At 45.8% G+C, this 26,463-nt stretch overlaps 1 protein-coding gene across 2 annotated transcripts in view; it reads left to right on the plus strand.

Moving 5' to 3' along the window:
- Window positions 1-25,592, plus strand: part of LOC139549170 (protein phosphatase 1 regulatory subunit 37-like) — a 60,201-nt gene extending 34,609 nt beyond the window's left edge. Inside the window, exons 3-13 of one of the 2 annotated variants that reach the window (XM_071359333.1) lie at window positions 10,257-10,302; window positions 10,388-10,488; window positions 11,954-12,073; window positions 13,673-13,823; window positions 13,951-14,106; window positions 14,390-14,502; window positions 19,975-20,116; window positions 20,268-20,434; window positions 20,675-23,051; window positions 23,199-23,331; window positions 23,423-25,592. In XM_071359333.1, coding sequence (XP_071215434.1) covers window positions 10,257-10,302; window positions 10,388-10,488; window positions 11,954-12,073; window positions 13,673-13,823; window positions 13,951-14,106; window positions 14,390-14,502; window positions 19,975-20,116; window positions 20,268-20,434; window positions 20,675-23,051; window positions 23,199-23,287 — 3,462 coding nt within the window. In that variant the 3' untranslated portion in view covers window positions 23,288-23,331; window positions 23,423-25,592. The remainder of the gene's footprint in view (window positions 1-10,256; window positions 10,303-10,387; window positions 10,489-11,953; window positions 12,074-13,672; window positions 13,824-13,950; window positions 14,107-14,389; window positions 14,503-19,974; window positions 20,117-20,267; window positions 20,435-20,674; window positions 23,052-23,198; window positions 23,332-23,422) is intronic. The other variant, XM_071359332.1, reaches the window with a different exon arrangement.
- Window positions 25,593-26,463: the final 871 nt, after the last annotated feature.

Consider the following 26,463-nt stretch of genomic DNA (forward strand, 5'->3'; position numbering starts at 1 on the left):
AAAAGTCACTGATCTGGCTTTCAGGTATGTCTTTAAAAATGACCTTTTTGTTAGGGGATCCCGAGTGGCGCAGCGGTCTAAGGCACTGCATCTCCGTGCTAGAGGCTACACTACAGACCCTGGTTCGATTCCAGGCTGTATCACAACCGGCCATGATTGGGAGTACCATAGTGCGGCACACAATTGGCCCAGCGGCATCCGGGTTTGGCCAGGGTAAGCCATCATTGTAAATAAGAATTTGTTCTTAAATTACTTGATCAAGTTAAATAAAAACAAATATTTCACAATCTCTGAATTCAGCTAACAAGGCAAAACCGTTGACTAGTAATGAACACACCCTTCTGTCCGTCTCCAACCGTTTGAACAGCGTGTTAGCCTGTCCACTTTGTTCACATGTTGAAATCAAGTGGCCTACCTTATTTCTCAGAATGAGAACGAGTTGCCAATTCCTTTTATATAATAGTTTTGTGCTTATTGCACAAACACTAAACAGCTAGTATAACAATCTTTATTTGACCAAAATGCTGCTAGAGATACGTGGTACTGTAATGCGCTCGCGACAGACTGAGCATTCATTTTCCAGAGTCAATGTTCATTGGTACATCTGTTTTAGTAGTATCTGCTCTGCTTGAAATGTGAGGAGTTGAAAAACAACCTTTCTAACCCTGTTTAACTTCTTCTCTATTACAGTAAAATAATGTCTTCATGTGTTTCGGTGTCCATATGACCGATTCTGTTGGACCAAACCTCAAATGCAAATAGCGAGTTGAAACCGTTTGTCAGAGAGGAAGGCGTGAGCTCTCATCTTTGTTGTTGTGGGTGGTAGAGGGAGGGGCGTGGGAGAAAGAGGCGAAGCGAGAGGTTTCACACTCGCCAAAATCTGTCCAAAATAATCCCTATGCGCTTATTTTTAACCTAAGCTTGTCGCCTGCTTTCCCGCCTTTTGGGACAACGACTCCCGTTGTTCTGGTGGAGACATGAGCATCTCTTCATTATATACAGATCTCTGGTGTAAATGGGAAGGTGCACAGGACAGAAGGGAGCGAACGAGACGAGACCAAAAAGACAACATGAGAACACAGGACATAAACGCTCATAAAAACATAAAAATACCCCCAAAAAACTTGCAATACAGGCATGTGAAATATCGTGCCGAAACATACATTCAAATGAATTGAATTCATTTGATATATTGCCCAGCCCTACAGGGGACACACACTGTACAAACACGCATGTTCCTGGTAGAAGAATTGCCTCCCCCTTACTTCCCTCTCAACCCTTGTACTGTCGCCGGTCTTTCCCTTCTGCAGCCCTCATTCCTCGCAAAAAAACGTAATCTGCCTCAATCTGCCTTCTCGCTCTATCTTGCTTGTTTGTGTGTGTGACGGAGGTTCAGGGAATCTCCCATCACCCCACTCAGGCGGTGTTTAGTCATTGGCGAGAGAGGGGGAGACATCACGCACACTTGTGGAAAGACTCATCACTGCTTAGCTGGCCTTCTGATCGGGCCGAAAAATATAGCCTGTGTAACTTTCCACTGTGGGGTTAACAGCTAGTGAATACACTGTCGTCAGTGTGTTGGCTACTGGTCTGCTCTGGTCCACTATGGCACAGTTTTTCTGCTTAGTCATCCTTGGAGGGAAAAAAAACGGCTATATAAACAGACCCGTCAAACAAAATGGCTTCCCAGAAAGAGGAGTTTTTAGTGGGACCCCCCACCTTCCCTGTAAATGCACTCTTTATTTAGTGTGTACTGTGCACGTGGTGTCCGGCCAGGGGCCTACAGGTTACCTACATTAAGTTTGTGTGTTTAAGGGACTCTAGCCTATTCGGTGGCTGTGTGTGGAATGCCTGAGCCTCAGTAGCCCCAACCAAAGCCCTCAGGGCCTGGATGCTTGGCAGCCCTGTGTCACATTTCTGCCTCTACTGCTCCCCCTCTGCACAAGGACATTGAATCTCCCTCTCTGTCACACACACCCATACTGTACACACACAACTATAGATCTATACTCGCATGTACACTCACTCAAGGACATAGATATGCACTTTGGCATACTCATGACTCATTAAAGTGTGTAGGCCTACACACACACTCATTATTCAGGTACAGACATACCTACAGCCACACAGTCCTATTGTTTCCTGTTGTCGATTCCCTGTGCACTGCCGTATCGGGTTCCCTTTCCATAGTTCCTCCCTCACCCCTCTCAGACACACACACACACACACATATATATATATAATCACCCCAGGTAGGAGTGGAGGACCTGCCAATCCCGAACGCCACGGAGGGTCACACAGAATGAAGGACACACACCATCAGCTCCAGAAAAGTGTTCAGTCAGATTAACGTATCTGTACCGGAGTAGACCCTGTGGGTCTCACGTGTCTTGACTGTCTGCTGCTCACACACTCACTGACCAGAATAGGTCCGTCTTTCCTCTCACACTAAGCCACATTCACATGCATCTGCTGTAGGCTTCTGGCAACATAGTATATTGCACTAATGGCTATGTTTATTCATGACAGGTGACTAAACCAGCTGTAGTAATGGTACAATTACTATTTAATTTGCTCCAGAGGGGTGTGTTTGTATTCATGAATGATCCCCATTACTCTTCCTGGGGTCCATCAACATTAAGGGAGTTGTATACAATTTAAAATATTACGTGACATTACTCTTCCTAACACTTTACCCAATAAGTTTAGTGTGTTCCCTCAGGCCACTACTCCACTATCACATATGTACAATACAACATCCATGTGTACATACAGTGGGGAGAACAAGTATTTGATACACTGCCGATTTTGCAGGTTTTCCTACTTACAAAGCATGTAGAGGTCTGTAATTTTTATCATAGGTACACTTCAACTGTGAGAGACGGAATCTAAAACAAAAATCCAGAAAATCACATTGTATGATTTTTAAGTAATTCATTTGCATTTTATTGCATGACATAAGTATTTGATCACCTACCAACCAGTAAGAATTCCGGCTCTCACAGACCTGTTAGTTTTTCTTTAAGAAGCCCTCCTGTTCTCCACTCATTACCTGTATTAACTGCACCTGTTTGAACTCGTTACCTGTATAAAAGACACCTGTCCACACACTCAATCAAACAGACTCCAACCTCTCCACAATGGCCAAGACCAGAGAGCTGTGTAAGGACATCAGGGATAAAATTGTAGACCTGCACAAGGCTGGGATGGGCTACAGGACAATAGGCAAGCAGCTTGGTGAGAAGGCAACAACTGTTGGCGCAATTATTAGAAAATAGAAGAAAATAGAAGAAGTTCAAGATGATGGTCAATCACCCTCGGTCTGGGGCTCCATGCAAGATCTCACCTCGTGGGGCATCAATGATCATGAGGAAGGTGAGGGATCAGCCCAGAACTACACGGCAGGACCTGGTCAATGACCTGAAGAGAGCTGGGACCACAGTCTCAAAGAACACCATTAGTAACACACTACGCCGTCATGGATTAAAATCCTGCAGCGCACACAAGGTCCCCCTGCTCAAGCAGGCGCATGTCCAGGCCCGTCTGAAGTTTGCCAATGACCATCTGGATGATCCAGAGGAGGAATGGGAGAAGGTCATGTGGTCTGATGATTCAAAAATAGAGCTTTTTGGTCTAAACTCCACTCGCCGTGTTTGGAGGAAGAAGAAGGATGAGTACAACCCCAAGAACACCATCCCAACCGTGAAGCATGGAGGTGGAAACATCATTCTTTGGGGATGCTTTTCTGCAAAGGGGACAGGACGACTGCACCGTATTGAGGGGAGGATGGATGGGGCCATGTATTGCGAGATCTTAGCCAACAACCTCCTTCCCTCAGTAAGAGCATTGATGATGGGTCGTGGCTGGGTCTTCCAGCATGACAACGACCCGAAACACACAGCCAGGGCAACTAAGGAGTGGCTCCGTAAGAAGTATCTCAAGGTCCTGGAGTGGCCTAGCCAGTCTCCAGACCTGAACCCAATAGAAAATCTTTGGAGGGAGCTGAAAGTCCGTATTGCCCAGCGACAGCCCCGAAACCTGAAGGATCTGGAGAAGGTCTGTATGGAGGAGTGGGCCAAAATCCCTGCTGCAGTGTGTGCAAACCTGGTCAAGAACTACAGGAAACGTATGATCTCTGTAATTGCAAACAAAGGATTCTGTACCAAATATTAAGTTCTGCTTTTCTGATGTATCAAATACTTATGTCATGCAATAAAATGCGAATTAATTACTTAAAAATCATACAATGTGATTTTCGGGATTTTTGTTTTAGATTCCGTCTCTCACAGTTGAAGTGTACCTATGATAAAAATTACAGACCTCTACATGCTTTGTAAGTAGGAAAATCGGCAAAATCGGCAGTGTATCAAATACTTGTTCTCCCCACTGTATGTGTGTGTCTTATCATGTGTCTGTGCCTTTGTCTCTTCATAGTCCCCGCTGTTCCATAAGGTGTATTTTTCTGTTTTTTAAATCTGATTCTACTGCTTGCATCACTTACCTGATGTGGAATAGAGTTCCATGTAGCCATGGCTCTATGTAGTACTTTGCGCCTCCCATAATCTGTTCTTGTTTTGGGGATTGTGAAGAAACCTTTGGTGGCATGTCTTGTGGGGTATGCATGGGTGTCCGAGCTGTGTGCTAGTTGTTTTAAACCACACTTCTTACAAAAACAAGTAGTGATGTACTCAATCTCTCCGCCACTTTGCGCCATGAGATTTACATGCACATTTTTGTTAGCTCCCCGTGTACATTTAAGGGCCAGCTAAGCTGCCCTGTTCTGAGCCAATTGTAATTTTCCAAGGACCCTCTTTGTGGCACCTGACCACACGACTGAACATTAGTTCAGGTGCGACAAATCGAGTCTGTAGGACCTGCCTTGTTGATAGTGTTGTTAAAAAAGCAGAGCAGCGCTTTATTATGGACAGACTTCTCCCCATCTTAGCTACTATTGTATCAATCAATGTTTTGACCATGACAGTTTACAATCCAGGGTTACTGCAAGCAGTGTAGTCGCCTCACCTCAATTTCCACATTATTCAACACAAGATTTAGTTGAGGTTTAGTGGATGATTTTCCCCAAAATATTTAGGACTTATAACTTATTCCTTGCCTCCCATTCTGAAACTAACTGCAGCTCTAAGTGTTGCAGTGATTCAACTTGATGTAGTAGCTGATGTGTTGAGTCATCCACATACATAGACACACTGGCTTTCTCAAGGTCAGTGGCGTGGCATTAGTCAAGATTGAAAAAAAGTAAGGGGCCTAGACAGCTGCCCTGAGGAATTCTTGATTCTACCTTGATTATTTTGGAGAGGCTTCCATTAAAGAACACCCTCTGTGTTCTGTTAGACGGGTTACTCTTTATCCACAATATAGCAGAGAGTATAAAGCCATCATTTTCCATCAGAAGACTATGATCGATAATGTAAAAAGCCGTACTGAACTCTTACAAAACAGCTCACAATACTTTTATCAATTTCTCTCAGCCAATCATCAGTAATTTGTGTAAGTGCCGTGCTTGTTGAATGTCCTTCCCTATAAGCGTGCTGAAAGTCTGTTGTCAATTTGTTTACAGTAAAATGTGACCTGTTTCAGGAAACTAGGCGTATGTCACGGGTCACTACTTCACAGGAGAGCCGTTTTTTATTTAACTAGGCAAGTCAGTTAAGAACAAATTCTTATTTACAATGACGGCCTACCAAAAGGCAAAAGGCCTCCTGCGGGGACGGGGGCCTGGGATAAAATAAAATAAATACTTTATAAATATAGGACAAAACACACATCACGACAAGAGAGACAACACTACATAAAGAGAGACCTAAGACGACAACATAGCAAGGCAGCAACACAACATAACAACATGCTAGCAACACAACATAGTGGCAGGACAAAACATGGTCCAAACATTGTTGGGCACAGACAACCGCACAAAGGGCAAGAAGGTAGAGACAACAACACATCACATATAGCAGCCACAACTGTCAGTAAGAGTGTCTATGATTGAGTCTTTGAATGAAGAGATTGAGATAAAACAGTCCAGTTTGAGTGTTTGTTGCAGCTCGTTCCAGTCGCTAGCTGCAGCGAACTGAAAAGATGAGCGGCCCAGCGACGTCTGTGCTTTGGGGACCTTTAACAGAATGTGACTGGCAGAACGGGTGTTGTCTGTGGAGGATGAAGGCTGCAGTAGATATCTCCGATAGGGGTGTGTGAGGCCTAAGAGGGTTTTGTAAATAAGCCTCAACTAGTGGGTCTTGCGACGGGTATACAGAGATGACCAGTTTACAGAGGAGTATAGAGTGCAGTGATGTGTCCTATAAGGAGCGTTGGTGGCAAATCTGATGGCCGAATGGTAAAGAACATCTAGCCGCTCGAGAGCACCCTTGCCTGCTGATCTATAAATTATGTCTCCGTAATTTAGCATGGGTAGGATGGTCATCTGAATCCGGGTTAGTTTGGCAGCTGGGGTGAAAGAGGAGCGATTTACGATAGAGGAAACCACGTCTAGATTTAACTTTAGCCTGCAGCTTTGATATGTGCTGAGAGAAGGACAGTTTGCCTTGGACTGTTTTCCAAAACAAACAAGGAGTAAATTGAAAGGTCATTGTTTTTCTGCTGTCGTCTGTAGTTTCTCACACTAATGGCTTTCTGGCTGGGCTATGTTCAACTCAAAGTCAGATCCTAGCAGAGCTTCAGAGCCATGATCCATTCTCAGCTATCTATCACTGCTGAACTTGAACAGACTTGGCTTTATTTTATCATCTGCATTTTTAAGTATTGACATTAACATACAAGCGGATGGCTCTAATCTTGGTTCTTGGTTGTGTAGGTCACATCCCTGAAAATACAATCCGGTGAACTTTGCTTTTGATACGAGGACACAGGTCTGTTTTAGCTAATGTACTCAGCGTTGGCTATCTGATGAGCAGCCAGCGAACGGTGGCAGGGGAGGTGAGGTTATTGAGTGCATGTTCACTGTGCCGTGTAGTGCAGCGCTGGGGGGGGGGGGGGGGGGTTAGTAAGAAAGGCGACGGGTTTTGTCGGTGGGCTGGGGAAGGGTGGATTGGAATAGCCCCACCCCACCCCCCCTCCAGTGGTGTCGTTTTCATCCCTAGAGTGGGAATACAATTCTTTGAATGCAGCAGCATTATGACACTAACTGTGCATAATAGAACTGGTTGCTGTGGAGTGAGGACACACACACACACGTCACGTAAACAGTCTTGTGGGGTGTATAGAGAGGTGACTGAGGGCAATATCTGCCAAAGGCCTCAATAACGCACTGTAATCACAATGTGTCCAGCTCCGGTTTCATGAACCTGCTACATTTTCAGATGGTACTATTTCCCTTGTCCTTTGAACGCATGCATTTTATTGGCACGAAATGGCTGCCGTGCGTCAGCCAGGTGAGTGTTCCGACCAATGTTCCCTCTAAACTGAGTGTTTGGCCAGTAGCTCCGAGACTGCCGCACAGAAATATCAGCCCACAGAGAGAAGCACGAGACTGAACTTCACTCAACTTTCTAGAGCAGTGGTCACCAACTGGTTGATCGCATTCATTGTCGATTGCCAAACATTTCTGTGAAAACAACCTCAACGATAAAGCCTTGTTCCTGTTTATTGTTCCTATTTATTGGGCTGTTGGCGGTAGAAGCACCCGATGCAGCTGCCCTGTGCCCGGGAGGGGAACTATTGCCATTTTGAACCATTGCATGTGTTTGAAGGTATAAACTCTGCCTTCCCACGCCTACCGCTGGCCAATCAGATGGCTCGGGCAACTGTGTCTGCAGTAACGTAGCAGGCGCAAAAAAAAGCTACAGCAAAAGTTGATACTTTACTTACTTCTTACCCTGCACTGTCAATACTTTGTATTCAACACTTATAAGCCATAAAAATGTGCGTTTTTCCTATTTCTACTCAGCGCTACAACAAGCACTGCAGCAGTAATGACTGAGTAGGAAAGTGTAGCTATAGGCTTGCATTGTTGTTGTTAGCGGCTTGGGTCTTTTTCTAATCAGGTGTAACAACATGAGTTTGTGCATGAGGCAGAAATAATTTGCCAGCTGGAAGACGGTGTTCCTTTTTGGTCAGTGTCAGTGGAGGAAAGGGAGAGCGGAGGGCCGTTGAGTGGCGGACCCTCAGTCTGCTGCTCTCTCCCTCCGCTGAGACTGACCAGCAGAGGCAGGCACCATCAGCCCAGAAAAATAAAAAGCGAATTATTTAAATGTATGCTCACTCCGCTGTACTTCACAAATAATACAACAACAGATCATGTAGCCTACCTCAAATTTTGAAATATATATATTTTTAAATGTCCCGAACAACAATGCATTGGCAGGCCAATTCAAGCAAAGCCAATATGCTGTGATAATGTATTGGTCCTATAGCTTATTGCACAAACCTCATTGCTATTGTACTGTTTTTAATTGGTTAATGTTGCATAGGCTTACATTTAAGTCATGTAAAAAAAAAAAAATCTGAGTGGTAGATCTCTGCTTGCTTTTTGACTCCGTGATCTTGACTCAGAAAAGGTTGGTGACCACTGTTCTAGAGTTTTCCCTGTTAACACTATCAACGTTTCCCTTTACTGTGGCAATTTTGATTGACTCAACACAATAGTAGCCACTTTCAATGCAACATACCGGAAAGAAGAAAAAATAACGGAAGAGATTTTGTCGTAGGCATCGGAGTAGGATTCTATTGTATTGACACGCGCTACTCAGCCCATACTCTACACAGACCGCTGCGGCATAAACAATCAGAGCTGCAGTAAGCCTATATGCAAAATAGACAATTGACATATACAGTGGGGAGAACAAGTATTTGATACACTGCCGATTTTGCAGGTTTTCCTACTTACAAAGCATGTAGAGGTCTGTAATTTTTATCATATGTACACTTCAACTGTGAGAGACGGAATCCAAACTGACCAATCCAAACTCATCTGCCAGCATGTCCAGCCCACTCATTATCTCAGCCAATCATGGATATCAGGAAAGTGGCGGCCTTTTTCTGTGGCTAAACCGACTAGGCTCGTAATTTAACAATTTTATTAATATTTACAGATGGCATACAAGTTTATCAAGGCACATGAAAGTTCACATGTTCGAGAAGGCATTTTGATTTTAAAAAATGTAGTTTACATTCAGACGGCACTCCTGTGAAGTAGTGACCCGCGACATACACCTAGTTTCCTGAAACGGATCACATATGGGTCTGTACCATTTACTTTGAACTGGACTGTGTTTACAGCATGAGCGGTCGTGAGTAGATACAGCTCTCGCTTTGATCTCAAAAACAAGCGCATGTAGCCACGTGTGCACATGTTGTTCACATCCTTTGCTAGTTACTGAGTTATTAGCCCAGTTATAGATCATTTGTAGTTAGCAACAGGGGAGGGATTGCTTCCTACAAGAGCACAAACCGTATACATTTCTAGACATCTTTAAAAAGCGAGGTTTTTTTGTCTCATGGAATGTAGACCTACATTGAAGACCAAACATTGGCTGCTACCGTAGGCTGAATAATATTTCCATTGTTTTTGATGGTAGGCCACTCTGGTAGGCCTACATTATGATCAAATAGCCACAGTAGCCTACATTGCCACTGTTTAAACTGTAACTTAAGGCAAGTACAGCCTCAGTGTTCACAGTAAACGCTTGCTGGAAGTTGCACAGAATTTTCACAACGTTCAAGTAACTTTCAAGTTTGCGCTCAGCAGACAATATTTACTCAGTGCCGGAAAAAATGAGGGAACATTGGTTACAACACACACACACACACACACACACACACACACACACACACACACACTGTGTGTGAACGGGAAGAATCACCCTGTACCTATGTGGAGATCTGAGACATTTTAACAGATAAAAGACACTGGATATTATTATTGGCACACTATCATACTATGACAATTGTCCAGATAACAGAAGAAATGCTTTGTCTGTTGTTTTCCTGTCTGTTCAAGCAGGTATTGGCTTGATGTTGTATTCTGCTGATGTAAGAGTGCACACACACACACATTAATCCCGTTGAGCAATCGTATTTTACCGATCTGTTCTTCGTGTCAACGGTTTAAGTCTATGTACACAGGAGCAGTTTTTCATTTACATGGGTTCAAATTGGTCACCTTTTTATGTGATCAAAGTCAAGTCTGTCTGTGTGGTGACATTTTCCTGCTATGTCGTCTGTCTGAATGATTGGGTTTGTGTATCTGACTGAGGGTTGTTCTGTTCCACTGTGTTTCTTAGGAGCTGAAAGACCTAACTCATCGAAACGAATGCCTGGACCTTAAAGGTAAGCCTATACTAAGACGCACGCATACAAAGACACGCACGCACACTACCGGTCTTACTTTAGGTGGAACTGTGTGTCCCTCCAGGTGAGAAGCTGGACTATAAGGCGTGTGAGTCCCTGGAGGAGGTGTTCAAGAGGGTCCAGTTTAAAGTAGTGGACCTGGAGCAGACCAGCCTGGATGAAGATGTATGTTTGTCCACACTCTTTACTCTCTTTCCCTCTTTTCTCCCTTCCCGGTTTTCCCCTCCTATCTTCCATTTACCACATCTCCAACTCTTTCTCATTATTTTTCCCCTCCTATGTCCCTGTCCTGTCATTCCCCCTCTCTGTTTTCCTCTCCCTCCCTCCCTCTGACAGGATGTCTAGTGTTTCCGAGGGTCGTGTGATTACTCTAGAGCTCTGAGTGTAAACACCATTCGAGAGGGGTTGGGTTGAGAGACACAGACGGACAGACGGTCAGACAGAGCTCTATTGAGTCTGACCACTTCTTATTTCCTCAAACAGATATTTGTAGGCTTGGCTCGATGAGTGAATGAGACACACACACAGACGGTCAGACACAGACAGACAGCTCTACTGTAGAGCAGAGGGACACAAACCGACGCTGCTGAGTCTGACCAGTTATTTCCTTTCGTAGGCTTGGCTCCATGAGCTACTCACTCATGTACAGTAAATGCACACACGTGTTGTCCATGCTTGAACAGACTATACTGTAGACCTACACTTTTATACATTCATGTGTGCATGCATAGATGCACCGACAGTACTGAAGAAATACGTCACGGTATAAATGCAGGCGCACCCCCACACTTGAGTACCACACTCACTGACTGCCCTGAAAATGTTACCGAACTGGCTCTGTGAGCTATATTTACCTTTGTTTCAGTGGCACAACCACGGAGTCTCCCCCCGAGGCAGAGGGTCGTGGTAGGGTACGGGGTTGTAGGGAGGCCTACCTGGGCGACAGAGGGAAAGGCAGCGAAAGAGTGGGTGAATGAGAGAGGCAGTGGTTGCGGCAGAGCCATGGGCCAGCCCAGTCGCTCTGTAGTGTGTTATCCTTTTCCAGCTGCCTCACTTCATCAGGCTCATTGTTAATGAGACGTACTGGGCTGTCCTCCATTCTTGTTCAGGTAGTGTTGTAGCTACACCAGCCAGTCAGGGTCATCCATCAGGACTTATTTGTTTAGTTTCTTTACTTTTGGACGGTCCTCGGTCATGGTTCTGGTCAGATAGAATCTGGTGGAACATTGTCTTAGCTTATTTAATTAAAAACAATGTTCTCTTTGATTTGATTTGCATGAATAATTCCACAGGCACAGTATTATTGCTGCCCTAGCCGCAGTCATCTCGCCCACACGCACACTCACCAACCAGTGGTATGTTCCAGCAGGCCCCCCCCCCCCCACCACCACCCTTGAGCCGGCTAGCCATTTCCATAGTAAGAGGTTGTGCACAACTCTGTCAGCCCTTCCTCCCATAACACCCCTCTCTACCTTTTTTTTTAATAACATACTGCAACACTTGTAGGTAATATGTTTATGGAATATTTCTCTTTTATGATCTTATCTTAGTAGTTAGGACATAAGGCCAGTGTAAAGTGTGGCCTAACATTTGACCCTCTCTAATCATGTCTCTCCCCTCTTCCTCCCAGGGTGCGTCAGCTCTCTTTGACATGATTGAGTACTATGAGTCGGCCACACACCTCAACATTTCCTTCAACAAGCACATCGGCACCCGCGGCTGGCAGGCCGCAGCCCACATGATGAGGAAGGTGAGAGGTCTTGACCTCTGGGGGAGTGAAATGAATGGTAGAACAGAGGATGTGATGCATGATGTTATCACCAACTATCTTTTATGTATTTTCGAAATGATTTTCTGAATGTTTCATTAGTCGTATGTACGGGATACAAATGGTATACACCGTCCAACGAAATGTTTACTTGCAGGTTCCTCCTCGACACAAAGCAACAACCAATAAGAAAAGTTAAGAATACAAGCATAAAGTAAATGGCTCAGTAGAATAGAATAAACATTGTAGCATAAGTATAATACAGGAAGGTGCAATTTATAGTCCAATATTTTGGCTTTTAGGGATTGGGGTCAAGTGTTTTTAAATTTTGCAGTATTTAGCAATCATAATAAGCAAGTGATGGGCTCTTAAATGACACAATGGGTAGACTCCAGCAGCATGTGTTGAATGCATTTAAATCAAAGGGTTTTGCAACGTATCCCCTATCCCCTGAGTTGATGAAACACAGTGAGTCATTAACACTTAGTCCACGTTGGTTTTAGAAAGACATCTCCCCTGGGCATGTATGATGATGAGACTTGCCTGCGGTCTCCACCTTAAGCACCCCCTGGGGCAGCGATCGGATGCTCGGGCATGCCGAAGGTTTTTTGTAATCATATGCTCCATGCACACACACGCGTGCGCTTTTTTTGGCATACGTGTTAGTGTAGCAGACGGGGACCTGTGAAACTCACTACTCGGCGTGAAGCGCCGCCCCATGCGCCATTGGAAGGCCGTTTTCAATAGCGTGATGTATAGAGCCGCTTCAGGAGGGAGGTCACGTGTTTGCAAGGCAGAGGTCCTGGGATTGAGCCTTTGAGCCGAATCGCAGGCGAAGCAGTACTCTGAGCAAGCAGCGTGACGTCCTTTACATTTGCAGAGGTTCCGTGCGTGTCTGGACATGGCTATGAATATGTCATCATCGCTGCATGGGAGTCATATGTATTTGTTAGAGAATAATGGTATTGGCTTTCAGTCCCAGCCAGGGGATAATGCTCTTAACTGGCGCTGTGACGTGAGTCATCACTATCAGAGCTCTGATTACAGATTACGGGAGGTTGCTGGATTATGGAAGAGAGGTCAGGTCACAGTTAAACCCGAAGGAGTGTGTGTGTGTGTGTGTGTGCGCGCGCCTGCCTGCCTGCGCACGTTGTTCCCACACCCAGGGATGCTGGGAGGATTATCCAATATATATTTCAAGGACGTCCTCTATACGAGCGTGTTTGTGCACACATGGTTAAGGGCACATCGACAATTTTCCCCTAGCGACCTTTCGGTTACTGGCACAATGCTCTAACCGCTAGGCTACCGGCGGCCCATATTAGCCCCAGCGTACAGTACGTGGGCTGTAGATCGCCGGCTAACCGAAGACGCACGCAAAACGGTCTGCTGTCATGGGTTAGCATGTCTACACGGAGGAGAAAATGTTTCTACCTCTGATTTGTGTCAGTGACTCATGAGGATGTCTGTATGAGATGTAGAAAATGGGTCTCCTTTCTTTGTACAACTGCGTATGTAAAAAGGGCTAAATAAAATAAATGTGATTTTGAAATGTTGGTTTGTGTTTTTGTCTGTCCCCAGACGAGCTCTCTGCAGTACCTTGACGCCCGCAACACGCCCCTGCTGGACCACTCTGCCCCGTTTGTGGCACGGGCTCTCCGCATCAGCGGCAGTCTTGCTGTGCTGCACCTGGAGAACGCTGGGCTCTCTGGACGACCACTCATGCTGCTGGGTAACAGGACGGGAAGAGGGGAGACAGGAAATCATCACTGTGTTAACTGAGAAGTTTTTTTGCCTCCATTTCCTCATCCTTTACTCATTTGTGTCTCCCTCCCTCTCTCATCTCTCCCTCTCTCCAGCCACGGCTCTGAAGATGAACATGAACCTACGGGAGCTGTACTTGGCTGATAACAAGCTGAACGGCCTGCAGGACTCGGCACAGCTGGGCAACCTGCTCAAGTTCAACTGCAACATCCAGATACTGGACCTCCGCAACAACCACATACTGGACTCTGGTAGGGATACAGCTCGCTGCTATCATCTCACCAACCTCTTCACTCTGTTTCTCGTCCAGTCCTCTCTCTCGCTCCCTTTCTCACCCTGTCTGAACCTTTCTTTCTCTCTTGCGCTCATTCTCTCTCTGTTGTCTCTCTCTCTCTCACACACCTTTTCTATCACATCATGACAACCTCGTAACCCAGTGTTGAGTTTTCCGTCTCGTAGTCCAAAAGGTCAGGTCTACAGGTCTAGCCCTAACCTCTCTCTCTCCCTCTACCTCTCCCTCTGTGTGATGTGCAGGTCTGGCCTATGTCTGTGAAGGCCTGAAGGAACAGAGGAAAGGCCTGGTCACTCTGGTGCTCTGGAACAACCAGCTAACGCACAACGGCATGGGCTACCTCGCAGCTGCACTGGTAAACACACACACACAACAAGAAATTAGGTGTTTTAATGTCACATGCACAAGTATAGTGAAATGCCAAGCATCTTCCACTGATGCTTTGCATCAGCACTCATGTGCGCGCACACACACATACAAAGGTAATACAGTCATTAGGGTTGATGAAACTGTGGTTTGCATGTGCTCCCTGTACTCTGCTGATTTAAACAGTTCTGTGTGTGTGTGTGTGTCTGGAGCCTGCCTCACATGTCCCCCATATAAAACAAACTATGAATCCCTATGGGTTCCCTGCAGAACCATAGACATGTCTCAGGCTTGTCCTGTCAGGACAGAGAAGCTGGGTACAGGCCATTATCACAGATCCGGTTGCCAGGAGAACTGGGCTCAGCTTTAAAGGCTGGGCCTTGAATTAGGCATGGTAGTGATGTCTATATCTAGGCCTGTCAGTCAGTGGGATGGTGGCTCATACTAGTGCTGCTCCCAACAGTCGTTTATCATAGAGAAAGATCATGTTTTGACCGTGTGGAGGACTAGCAGGCCTGAGGGAGCGTGTTTTTCAGACAGAGTGGATGATATTGTGATTAGGGATGCACGATATATCGGCCGACATTAGCTAAAAATGCCAACATCGGTATCTGCCCGACGTCGAGTTTAACGCCAACGTTAAAAACCAAAGCTACGGTGCATACCTATATAACGTAGGTGCATGGCGTAATAACGCCACGTAAAATTTTGCGCAAAACAGCATTCCTAACCTAGCTAACTATAGCTACTGAAACAGATTATGTTGTGTTATTTGACACGTCAAATAGTGTTATTTGACACGCAAAGACCCAAATGGCGTTCCATAGAAATCCTGGTTAAGAATGAAACGACTGATCAAATGAACAACGAAACAGCAAGTAAGTGAAAGAAATAGGTTTTGATTATGTTTTACTGGTAATGGGGACATAGGTAAATGCCAACAAAATAACTTTTTGGTCAGTGTGTGTGTGTAACATTTATTTAACTAGGCAAGTCCGTTAAGAACAAATTATTTAACATTTACAGATGACGCTGGGCCAACTGTGCGCCGCCCTATGGGACTCCCAATCACGGACGGAGTTGATACAGCCTGGATTCGAACCAGGGATTGTAGTGGCGTGTGTGTGTGTGTTAACTATTTAACTGTACTAGAATGCTTAAAAAGACGCTAGTATTTTAAATATCGGTTATCATCATCTGTTTTTTTTGCAAGGAAAATATTGGATATCGGTATCGGCCAAAAATGTCATATCGGTGCATCACTAATTGTGATTATACTGTATATTATCCAGTTGGCATGAAGCTTAGTCGGACCCCCAGATGGACAGGTTTGGTACGACTGATACTTCCTACCTCACCATATCAAAATATAGAAATGAAAGGCAGCACCTACTAGAATGATGTCCCTTTAGATTGAGGAGTGTGGGGGGGTGTTGGGAATACTGAGGCCTTCTGGGAATGTTGGCACGTAGACACGAGATTCCGGGTCTTTGGAGAGGCCTGTCAGCTAGCATTTCCATCAGGGACTGGGTCCAGTGGTGCAGAAGACACGCTCTGGACATTCCTCTAACACTCATGCAAGAGATCCCATGACTGCAGACCTGCCAGCATGCACGCATTTTGCGTACCAACTACGTAATTCTCTGTCCATGTACGCAGGTACGAGATCCAAGTTAAAAGTACGCAGAAATTAATAGGGCTTGATTTATGTGTCGTTTTCTATTTTTTTAAATAATTAATAAATCCACTGAGTAAATCTAACATCCCGATTCTCGAGCTGCAACACACAGACATGTACGGAGTTTGTGTCAATGGACATGGAGATTAATACATCACTATTTGACGTAGCTACCTCGTGTCTGCCCCTCCTGTTTGTTGTGACGCTGAGTTTGCCGACTGTCAGCTGTACGTAAACACATGAACAAATCCCTTTTCGAACATAAGATGGACATTCAGTGGGCTCTAAAGTGCCAGCAGTTCACTCACATTTGCTAGTGAAAGAAATTAAATGCAAATATGAAAAATAACTTGACGCATTTGTGCGAGTATGATATACAGTGGGGAGAAGTAGTATTTGATACACTGCCGATTTTCCAGGTTTTCCTACTTACAAAGCATGTAGAGGTCCTGGAGTGGCCTAGCCAGTCTCCAGACCTGAACCCAATAGAAAATCTTTGGAGGGAGCTGAAAGTCTGTATTGCCCAGCGACCAGCCCCGAAACCTGAAGGATCTGGAGAAGGTCTGTAATGGAGGAGTGGGCCAAAATCCCTGCTGCAGTGTGTGTAAACCTGGTCAAGAACTACAGGAAACGTATGATATCTGTAATTGCAAACAAAGGTTTCCGTACCAAATATTAAGTTCTGCTTTTCTGATGTATCAAATATTTATGTCATGCAATAAAATGCAAATTAATTACTTAAAAATCATACAATGTGATTTTCTGGATTTTTGTTTTAGATTCCGTCTCTCACAGTTGAAGTGTACCTATGATACAAATTACAGACCTCTACATGCTTTGTAAGTAGGAAAACCTGCAAAATCGGCAGTGTGTCAAATACTTGTTCTCCCCACTGTACATATAATTCTGCGTCTCATTAGTTGTATTTTCCACGTAACGTTACGAGGATCACGCAACCTGATAGACTGGTACTGTAATTATGATCCACCTCACAAAAAGCATTACAAAAGTATAATCAAAAATAAATCTAAACATCTTGGCATTAAATGGAGTCGGGAGTTTAGAAGACTGCCTGATGAAGAATGAGTGTCTGGTATTAGCTGTAGAGGCAATGCTTCTAAGATACCTTTGCACTAGATTTGCGAGTTGAATCTCCAATTTGGCTCGCGCGTGTGGTACTTTATAAAAAGTTGGACAGAGTTGGCAGGTCTGTGACTTCCTCCACTGCACTCTCATAATGGGAGAGACACATGTACATGTAGGTTTAGAACACCTACTCATTCAAGGGTTTTTCTTTATTTTACTATTTTCTACATTGTAGAATAATAGTGAAGACATTTATTAAATAACACATATGGAATCATGTAGTAACCAAAAAAGTGTTAAACAAATCAAAATATTTGATATTTTAGCTTCTTCAAAGTAGCCACCCGTGATGACAGCTTTGCACACTATTGGCATTCTCTCAACCAGCTTCACCTGGAATGCTTTTCCAACAGTCTTGGATGATTTCCCACATATGCTGAGCACTTGTTGGCTGCTTTTCTTTCACCCTGCAGTCCAACTCATCCCAAACCATCTCAATTAGGTTGAGGTTGGGTGATTTGTGCAGGCCAGGTCATCTGATGCAGCACTCATCACTCTCCTTCTTGGTCAAATAGCCCTTACACATTCTTGAGGTGTGTTGGGTCATTGTCCTGTTGAAAAACAAATTATAGTCCCACTGAGCACAAACCAGATGGGATGGAGTATCGCTGCAGAATGCTGTGGTAGCCATGCTGGTTAAGGGTGCCTTAAATTCTAAATAAATCACTGACAGTGTCACCAGCAAAGCACCCCCACACAATCACACTTCTTCCATGCTTCACGGTGGGATCCACACATGTGGAGATCATCCGTTCATCTACTCTTCTTCTCACAAAGACACACTGGTTGGAACGAAAAATCTCTAATTTGGACTCATCAGACCAAAGGACAGATTTCCACCGGTCTAATGTCCATTGCTCGTGTTTCTAGGCCCAAGCAAGTCTCTTCTTGTTGTTGTCCTTTAGTAGTGGTTTCTTTGCAGCAATTCGGCCATGAAGGCCTGATTTCACGCAGTCTCTTCTGAACAGTTGATGTTGAGATGTCTGTTACTTGAACTTTGTGACTCTAGTTTACATACACATACACCTTAGCCAAATACATTTAAATTACGTTTTTCACAATTCCTGACATTTAATCCTAGTATTCCCTGTCTTAGGTCAGTTAGGATCACCGCTGTATTTTAAGAATGTGAAATGTCAGAATAATAGTAGAGAGAATGAGTTATTTCTTTCATCACATTCCCAGTGGGTCAGAAGTTTACATACACTCAATTAGTATTTGGTAGCATTGCCTTTAAATTGTTTAACTTGGGTCGAACGTGTTGTGTAGACTTCCACAAGCTTCCCACAATAAGTTGGGTGAATTTTGGCCCATTCAATCCTGACAGAGCTGGTGTAACTGAGTCAGGTTTGTAGGCCTCCTTGCTCGTACATGCTTTTTCAGTTCTGCCCACACATTTTCTAAAGGATTGAGGTCAGGGCTTTGTGATTTGCGACCAAGCTTCAACTTCCTGACTGATGTTGCTTCAATATATCCACCAAATTTTCCTTCCTCATGATGCCATTTACTTTGTGAAGTGCACCAGTCCCTCCTGCGGCAAAGCACCCCCACAACATAATGCTGCCACCCCCGTGCTTCACGGTTGGGATGGTGTTCTTCGGCTTGCAAGTCTCCCCCTTTTTCCTCCAAACATAACGATGGTCATTATGGCCAAACAGTTCTATTTTTGTTTCATCGGACCAGAGGACATTTCTCCAAAAAGTCTCATCTTTGTCCCCATGTGCAGTTGTAAACCGTAGTCTGGCTTTTTTATGGTGGTTTTGGAGCAGTGGCTTCTTCCTTGCTGAGCGACCTTTCAGGTTATGTGGATATAGGACTCGTTTTACTGTGGATATAGAGACTTTTGTACCTTTTTCCTCCAGCATCTTCACAAGGTCCTTTGCTGTTGTTCTGGGATTGATTTGCACATTTCGCACCAAAGTACGTTCATCTCTAGGAGACAGAACGCGTGTCCTTACTGAGCGCTATGACTGCTGCGTGGTCCCGTGGTGTTTATACTTGCGTACTATTGTTTGTACAGATGAACGTGGTACCTTCAGGCGTTTGGAAATTGCTCCCAAGGATGAACCAGACTTGTGGATATCTATACATTTTTTTCTGAGGTCTTGGCTGATTTCTTTTGATTTTCCCATGATGTCAAGCAAAGAGGCACTGAGTTTGAAGGTAGGCCTTAAAATACATCCACAGGTACACCTCCTATTGACTCAAATTATGTCAATTAGCCTATCAGAAGCTTCTAAAGCCATGACATCATTTTCTGGAATATTCCAAGCTGTTTAAAGGCACAGTCAACTTAGTGTATGTGAACTTCTGACCCACTGGAATTGTGATACAGTGAAATAATCTGTCTGTAAACAATTGTTGGAAAAATGACTTGTGTCGTGCACAAAGTAGATGTCCTAACCGACTTGTCAAAACTATAGTTTGTTAGCAAGAAATTTGTGGAGTGGTTGAAAAACGAGTTTTAATGACTACTACCTAAGTTTATGTAAACTTCTGACTTCAACTGTATATACATTTTCAAAGTGATCGATACAGCCATCTCGTGGTACAGTGTTGTACTTTCCTTCGTACGTCACAGTATATTTTCTGCCCACTGTCCTATCCTATGTGTAAACCCTGTTCCTCTCGCTCTAGCCCTGTACCCAGAGTTTGGAGACCCTAAATCTGGGCCATAACTCTGTGGGGAACGAGGGGGTCCACAAGCTGAAGGACGGGCTGATCTCCAACCGCTCGGTGCTCAGGCTTGGCCTGGCGTCCACCAAGCTGTCCTGCGAGGGTGTGTGTCCTTATTTTGCTATTTACAGCTATTACAAACATTTTGATTGAAAACCTAGCTCATTGTGCATGTAAACGGAGCTGTTAGTGTGTGAAAAGGCATTGAGCTGAGCCCTGTACCACCACCTCACCCCCCCTGTACTGTATGTCAGGTGCCGTGGCAGTGGCAGAGTTCATCGCAGAGAGCCCCCGGCTGCTGCGTCTGGACCTGAGGGAGAACGAGATCAAGACGGGGGGCCTCATGGCCCTCTCCCTGGCCCTCAAAGTCAACACCTCCCTCCTACGCCTCGACCTGGACCGAGAGCCCAAGAAAGAGACTGTGAGAGGGGGGGGGGGGTGGTGGTGATGGGGAGAAGTACAGAGAGGAGGGGGAACTGTATGCAAATTGCCCTTTTGTAACACATTGTCAAGATTAATTGTGTTGTCCAGGGAAAATAAATGGGGAAATTAATTTGTAGGAATGGGGGGAGTAGGGTTGACGTAGATGGGGGAACATCAACGTATGAACCCCCGATCTCTCCTTGTTCTCATCCCTCTGTTTTTTCCTTCCGTCTCCCAGGTGAAGAGCTTCATCGATACGCAGCGTTCCCTGCTGGCTGAGATCCAGAACGGCTGCAAGCGGAACTTCATCCTAGCCAAGGAGAAGGAGGAGACCGAGCAGCAGATGCATTCGGCCTCCATGGCCGAGATCGCCACCGAGGACAGAACCGAAAAGGAGGATGGAGCTGATTCCGGCGAGCATGTTGAAAAAGATGGGAAAGACAGTGGAGGAGAGGAAGGAGTAAAAGACACTGAGAGCCTGACTGACAGCCAATCGGCAGTGCGCTCTGAGGGAATAGTGTTGCCTTTGCTGTTGGAGTCCGACTCGGACACAGACGACGATGAGGAGGAAGAGGTGGTTCTCTCTAAAGCTCCCTCCGTCTCCCCTGTCCCCAAACACACTGGCCCTTCACTCCGGGCAGCGACAACCCAGCACCCCCTCAGTGCTTCACAGATGCCAACCGCCCCCTCTACCCCACCAGCTACGGGGGCTTTCATTTCAGGGATCACCGTCACGGAGTCCACGGGCCCCCCCGGTACGCCCCCTTCGCCGGGCCGCTGTATCTCTGTGTCGAGCCCCGGGAGGGGCCACAAGATCTTCATGGTGACCAGAGTAGAGAGCCCCTCTGACCAGCAGCAGGTTCTGGGGAAGATTGGCATGCACAACCCCAAGGCCTCAAAGGAGCCAGTGGTGTCACTAGTGAAGCAAACCACACATCGACCACAGGCCCCTTCACAACCCTCACAGGAGGAGGTGAGAACAGAACAGACACAACCCCAGACCACGCCCACGCCGCTGACACAGGAGGTGACACAGAGCCTGACAGAACAGATACAACCCCAGACCACACCACTGACACAGGAAGTGAGACAGAGCCTGACGGAACAGACACAACCCCAGACCACGCCCACGCCACTGACACAGGAGGTGACACAGAGCCTGACAGAACAGACACAACCCCAGACCACGCCCACGCCACTGACACAGGAAGTGAGACCGAGCCTGACGGAACAGACACAACCCCAGACCACGCCCACGCCACTGACACAGGAGGTGACACAGAGCCTGACAGAACAGACACAACCCCAGACCACGCCCACGCCACTGACACAGGAAGTGAGACAGAGCCTGACGGAACAGACACAACCCCAGACCACGCCACTGACACAGGAGGTGAGACCGAGCCTGACAGAACAGACACAACCCCAAACCACGCCACTGACACGGGGGCTGGTCCAGAGTTTAGATGAACCACAGACAATAGATCCTAAACAGACGGAGAAGAGTCCTGTTGCGCCAGAGGAACCTTCTTCCGAGGAGGCCGTAGTAGAGACTCCTAATGACCCTTCTGAGACGCTAGAACCACCATCCAACCTCCTAACCCAACCCACAGAGGAGGAAGTCGAGGGCGTTCTAGACAGTTCGCAACCTGTACTGGCAGAGCAGAGCCCAGGAACAGCAGCCCAGCCATCACACACACTGTCCCTTCCTACAGAAGATGTAGCCACTCAATCACTAGCATCACCCCAACAGACAGAGCAGATGGTAGAGACAGCTACAGAGCCCCGGCTAGAACAGTCTGCTGTTGAACAGCAGTCCACTGAAGCTGCGCTGGAAGGAGAGGTGGTGGTGGGAGAAAAGGAGGAGAGTCAGGACCCAGTAGAAGAGACATTTCGTGAACAGGCAGAGTCTCAAACCAACACAGAGGAAGATGAGATGCAGTCAGAACGGCTTCCACAGCAGGAACAGAGTCCGGAACAGGCTAGTGACACAGTTCAGCAACCGTTAGCGCCGCAACCGTTAGCGCCTCAGCTAGCGATGCAGTCTAACACTAAGCCCCTGGGGGATCTCCTTCTAACAGCACCACTCCAGTCACAGCCTGAAACAGTGCAGCCAGACTCTGAGCTTCTGCCCCCAGAACCGGCAGAGACACTTCCACAGGCACACCGACAGGTGGTGCCAGAGAGTCCCTCTGAGCAGGGAGCCACGGAGAGTGTAGCAGAAGCAGAACAGGAACTATATCTGTCAGAGGAGGAGCAGCAGCAACTAGCACAACAGGCACTTCCTGTGCAGGTGGAACAGCAGCAACAACAACATCCTGTTCTAGAGCAACTACAGCAGCAGCCTCTCCAACCAGAGGGGCAATCCCAGACCACCCTTCCCGCCGAGCCCTCACCTGTTCCAGCCGAGACAGACACTGCTCTGGAGGTGGAGGGCCGTAGCTCCCCTCCCAAGGCAGAGGAGTCCCCAGACGAGAGCTCCACAGACGAGGGGGAGAGCGTGGAGGAGGTGGTGGGCTCGGCCCTCCCCAACGGGCTGAAGCCAGAGTTCGTCCTTCACCTGCTGGACCCCGAAGGCCCCAAGCCTGGGCCTGGTAGCTGTGTGATGGAGCACGGTGAGTCACAGGCTCTGAGGGAACACCCTGTCTGTAGTGTGACAACAGGGTTGTGACCGACACATGCATACAGTACACACACACACATAGTACACCTGCAGACACACACAACGTCTGACAAAGTGTGTGTGTGTGTGCATTCTCCAGTGAGTGTGACAGCAGAACTGAGCTGTGGTCAGGACCTGGAGGAGTTGTTGCTGGAGGCCAGCCTGGAGACTGGGAGAGACGCACCATAGCCGTGTCATGGTACACCTACACTAACTACAACGCCACATTTGCGGTAACGCACACAAAATGAGACGTCGTTATTTGATGTAGTGTAGGTCGGCCAATGTGTTCTCTAATGTTGGTCCTTTCTGTTTCTTCTGCAGTGGTTTTGTTGGAGAGAGGAACACAGGAACTCGTATCGTCTGTGTCTCGGTGACTCGTTGCTCCTACAATTTTTTCCCGTTGTCATAATCCCACAACTCACCACCGCCACCTCTATGACAACAGAGGACCAGTTGTCATCTAAGTAATACACCTAATAAATAAAAAAATAAGACACAAAACAATAATCATTGAGCTTCATCACAGCACGTAAGGAATTAACTACGTTTTCAACCGAAACGCACACACGTTATATTTTAAAGAAAGTAATAAAAAAAAAAGAAGGCAAAAGGTTAGTGTGATTTTCTTCCTATCATTACATTCCGTCAATCAGGAAACCACATTCATGCAGGGAGCGGGGGGTGAGAAAGAAGTAGAGAGGGAAGGAGGGGCTTAATCACTGCTCTAACCCAAGACACAGGACACACTGCTCACCCCCTGCTCCACCCCGACCCTGTGTTCTTGATCGTGTGGTGAGCGTGCACACTGACACAAAACCTTACTATTGCCCTCTGCTGGAGGAAAGAGAAGGTGCACAGCTGTGTGACAGTGTGGGACCCAGCCAAGAGGACCCACTGGCTTTTTAGTGTGTCATTCTCTGACAATGACAGTTGGGCACAGAGGGTTTTATAACCAAGGAAGGCGTGACAGGAGAAGGCATTTGTTTTGTGCGTATTTGTCCCCCCCCACACCTCGTAAGGGGATCTCTGCCAAAGTGACTCTGCTTTCTTTTGTGTTCCTTCCGTTCGCTTTGGCCCCCCCCTCAGGAATCGTCCCCGCCAGTCTCTCTCCAGCAACGCTCTGGAACACCGAAACCATCTGTCATCTGCCAAAAACACACCATCTCAGTCCAAAATGTATTTTTGGATGAGATGGCGGAGTTACTTTCATCTAAAGCCTTCTGGAAACCTCTGTAAATGTTGGATAACAAAATGTCTGCCTTGATGGAGTAATGCCGTTCATTACAGAGTAAGTCTACCCTTTTTTTCCTCCACCGGACAGTCATCAGACATTCTTTTCCAGATGGATTTTCATGTTTGTCCGACCAGAGTGATTAAATGTAGTGTGACACTCGATAGGAGTAACAAGAAAAAGTAGTTCCGACTTTGTCTGTCGTGTCCTCCCCTCTTTCTTTCAGTCTTCTGCCGGTACAACACTGTGCCATCTCATTTCCCAGCTCAACGCAGGATTAATGTTGCCTTCGACTCGACTAGGTTTAAATTTCATCTCCTTTTGTTTTGCTGCTTGGAGAAATCAGTCGTTTATTTATTTTATATGAGCCTTTTACTCTGTGTGATTTATTGTTCTCTCCCTCTTTATTAGTTATTTTCCATGAGGTTTGCTTTTAAAGATTTCCCCCCTTTGGTGTATATTTCAGTTTCAAATTAGAGCAATTATTATGTTGTTTTTTGGGGGGGGGGGGGGGTCTGATGTAAATGAGACTGCTGGGTGGAGGGATCAACGGTTATGGCAATAGGGAGGGAGTGCAGTTATGAAAATAAACGAAAAGGACGTTTTCCTAAGGAGGGGCAGTGTGAATGGTGGTTGACATCACTGATAACACACTGACTGAGAGACTATCCCTGTTTTGAGACTTCACATCTTTAACACTACTGTGCTAGGTTAAGCTATGGCCACCTGGGGGCGCTGGGGCTGCTGGTGTTTTCCTTTCTAGATATACTGTATTACCCAACAGCAGCTACTGCTTAAGACTCTTGTAGGCCAGGAGGACATTGATTTGAACACAAACATGTGGGTGAAAGTTTGAGTGAACTTCCCAACAACACTGAGGACATGTGAGCCTGAACGCCCAACGCTGGGAACCTATGGGCCAGCTACCAAGGGCCCTATTCAACTGGTATCCAAAAGGTGCTTTCTTACAGTGCAAGAAGAATACAGGTTTGTCACAACCGCGGGATCCTCTGGATATAGGTTTTGGTTGAATAGAGCCCCTTGTTTCAATCCGTCTGTTCTATTTCCCCTGGTCAACCAGGTTGTTTTTCAACCCAAATCGTCATTGCTGTGCTGCCCTCACTATTTGTAATGCTTACATTTTTTTGGGTCATTTTTTATTATTTGTTAAATTAATTGAAATGTGCTGGTAATCACAAAGATATGTATGGCAACTCTTTTTGTTCCTCTCTCTCTCAAATAAATGCATGTAATGACTAATGAAGTGACTGGGAGTGTTTCACTTCAAATACTCTTTGGGAACTGCATTGATTTATTGGATGTTCTGCATGGAAGTGATTGGGAGTTTTCTGAAAATACTTCATTTGACGGACCATCATATTTAGTACAAAGTACTGTAGGTCTGAAAGTCTGTTCTGCACTGCTATTCCGCTGGTAAGTACCATTCAATCACCAAGCAAAGTAAATGCTGCTTGTGTTTCCATGATGTTTGTTTAAGCAAATTAGCCAATGGCCATATTTCATTTATTCCGATGTAGAGAATAGGAATTTAATGGTCAACATGTCATAGACATGAAAAGGCTTTCTATAAGAGGAAGGAAATCCTGTGGCGTTAACTGACAATGTCACAGCACAGCAGTTTTATAGAGACTCAAGTTAATAAAATAGGTATTTGTAGGAGGCCTTTGGTAGTGTTTCATAGGCCTGTTCCAAGAGGTTTCTAACCTACATTGTACAAATTCTGGAGCTTTGAGACATTAAAACCAGACTAGAGAGAGATGGATGGAGGGCGTGTGATGCCTATGCAAAATGACAATCACCTTTGTTGGTTTCAGGTTGTTATGATGTTGATATAGAATTAGAATACCGTGAGAATATCTCAATGAGTGTTGTGCTGTCTTATGTTCTGAGGTAGGGGATGTGACCTGGTCTGAGTTGTATGAGGCGAGGTGATACTGCTTTGTATGGAAGGAATTAATACGGTTAATGTAGAGTATTCCACTTCACTTAGAACCACGGACACAATCAAATCAAATTGTATTTGTCGCAGGTGTGGACCTTACCGTGAAATGCTTACTTACAAGCCCTTAACCAACAATGCAGTTCAAGAAATAGTTAAGAAAATATTTAC

Source organism: Salvelinus alpinus, chromosome 22 (genome assembly GCF_045679555.1).
Source record: "Salvelinus alpinus chromosome 22, SLU_Salpinus.1, whole genome shotgun sequence".
Classification (NCBI taxonomy): Eukaryota; Metazoa; Chordata; class Actinopteri; order Salmoniformes; family Salmonidae; genus Salvelinus; species Salvelinus alpinus.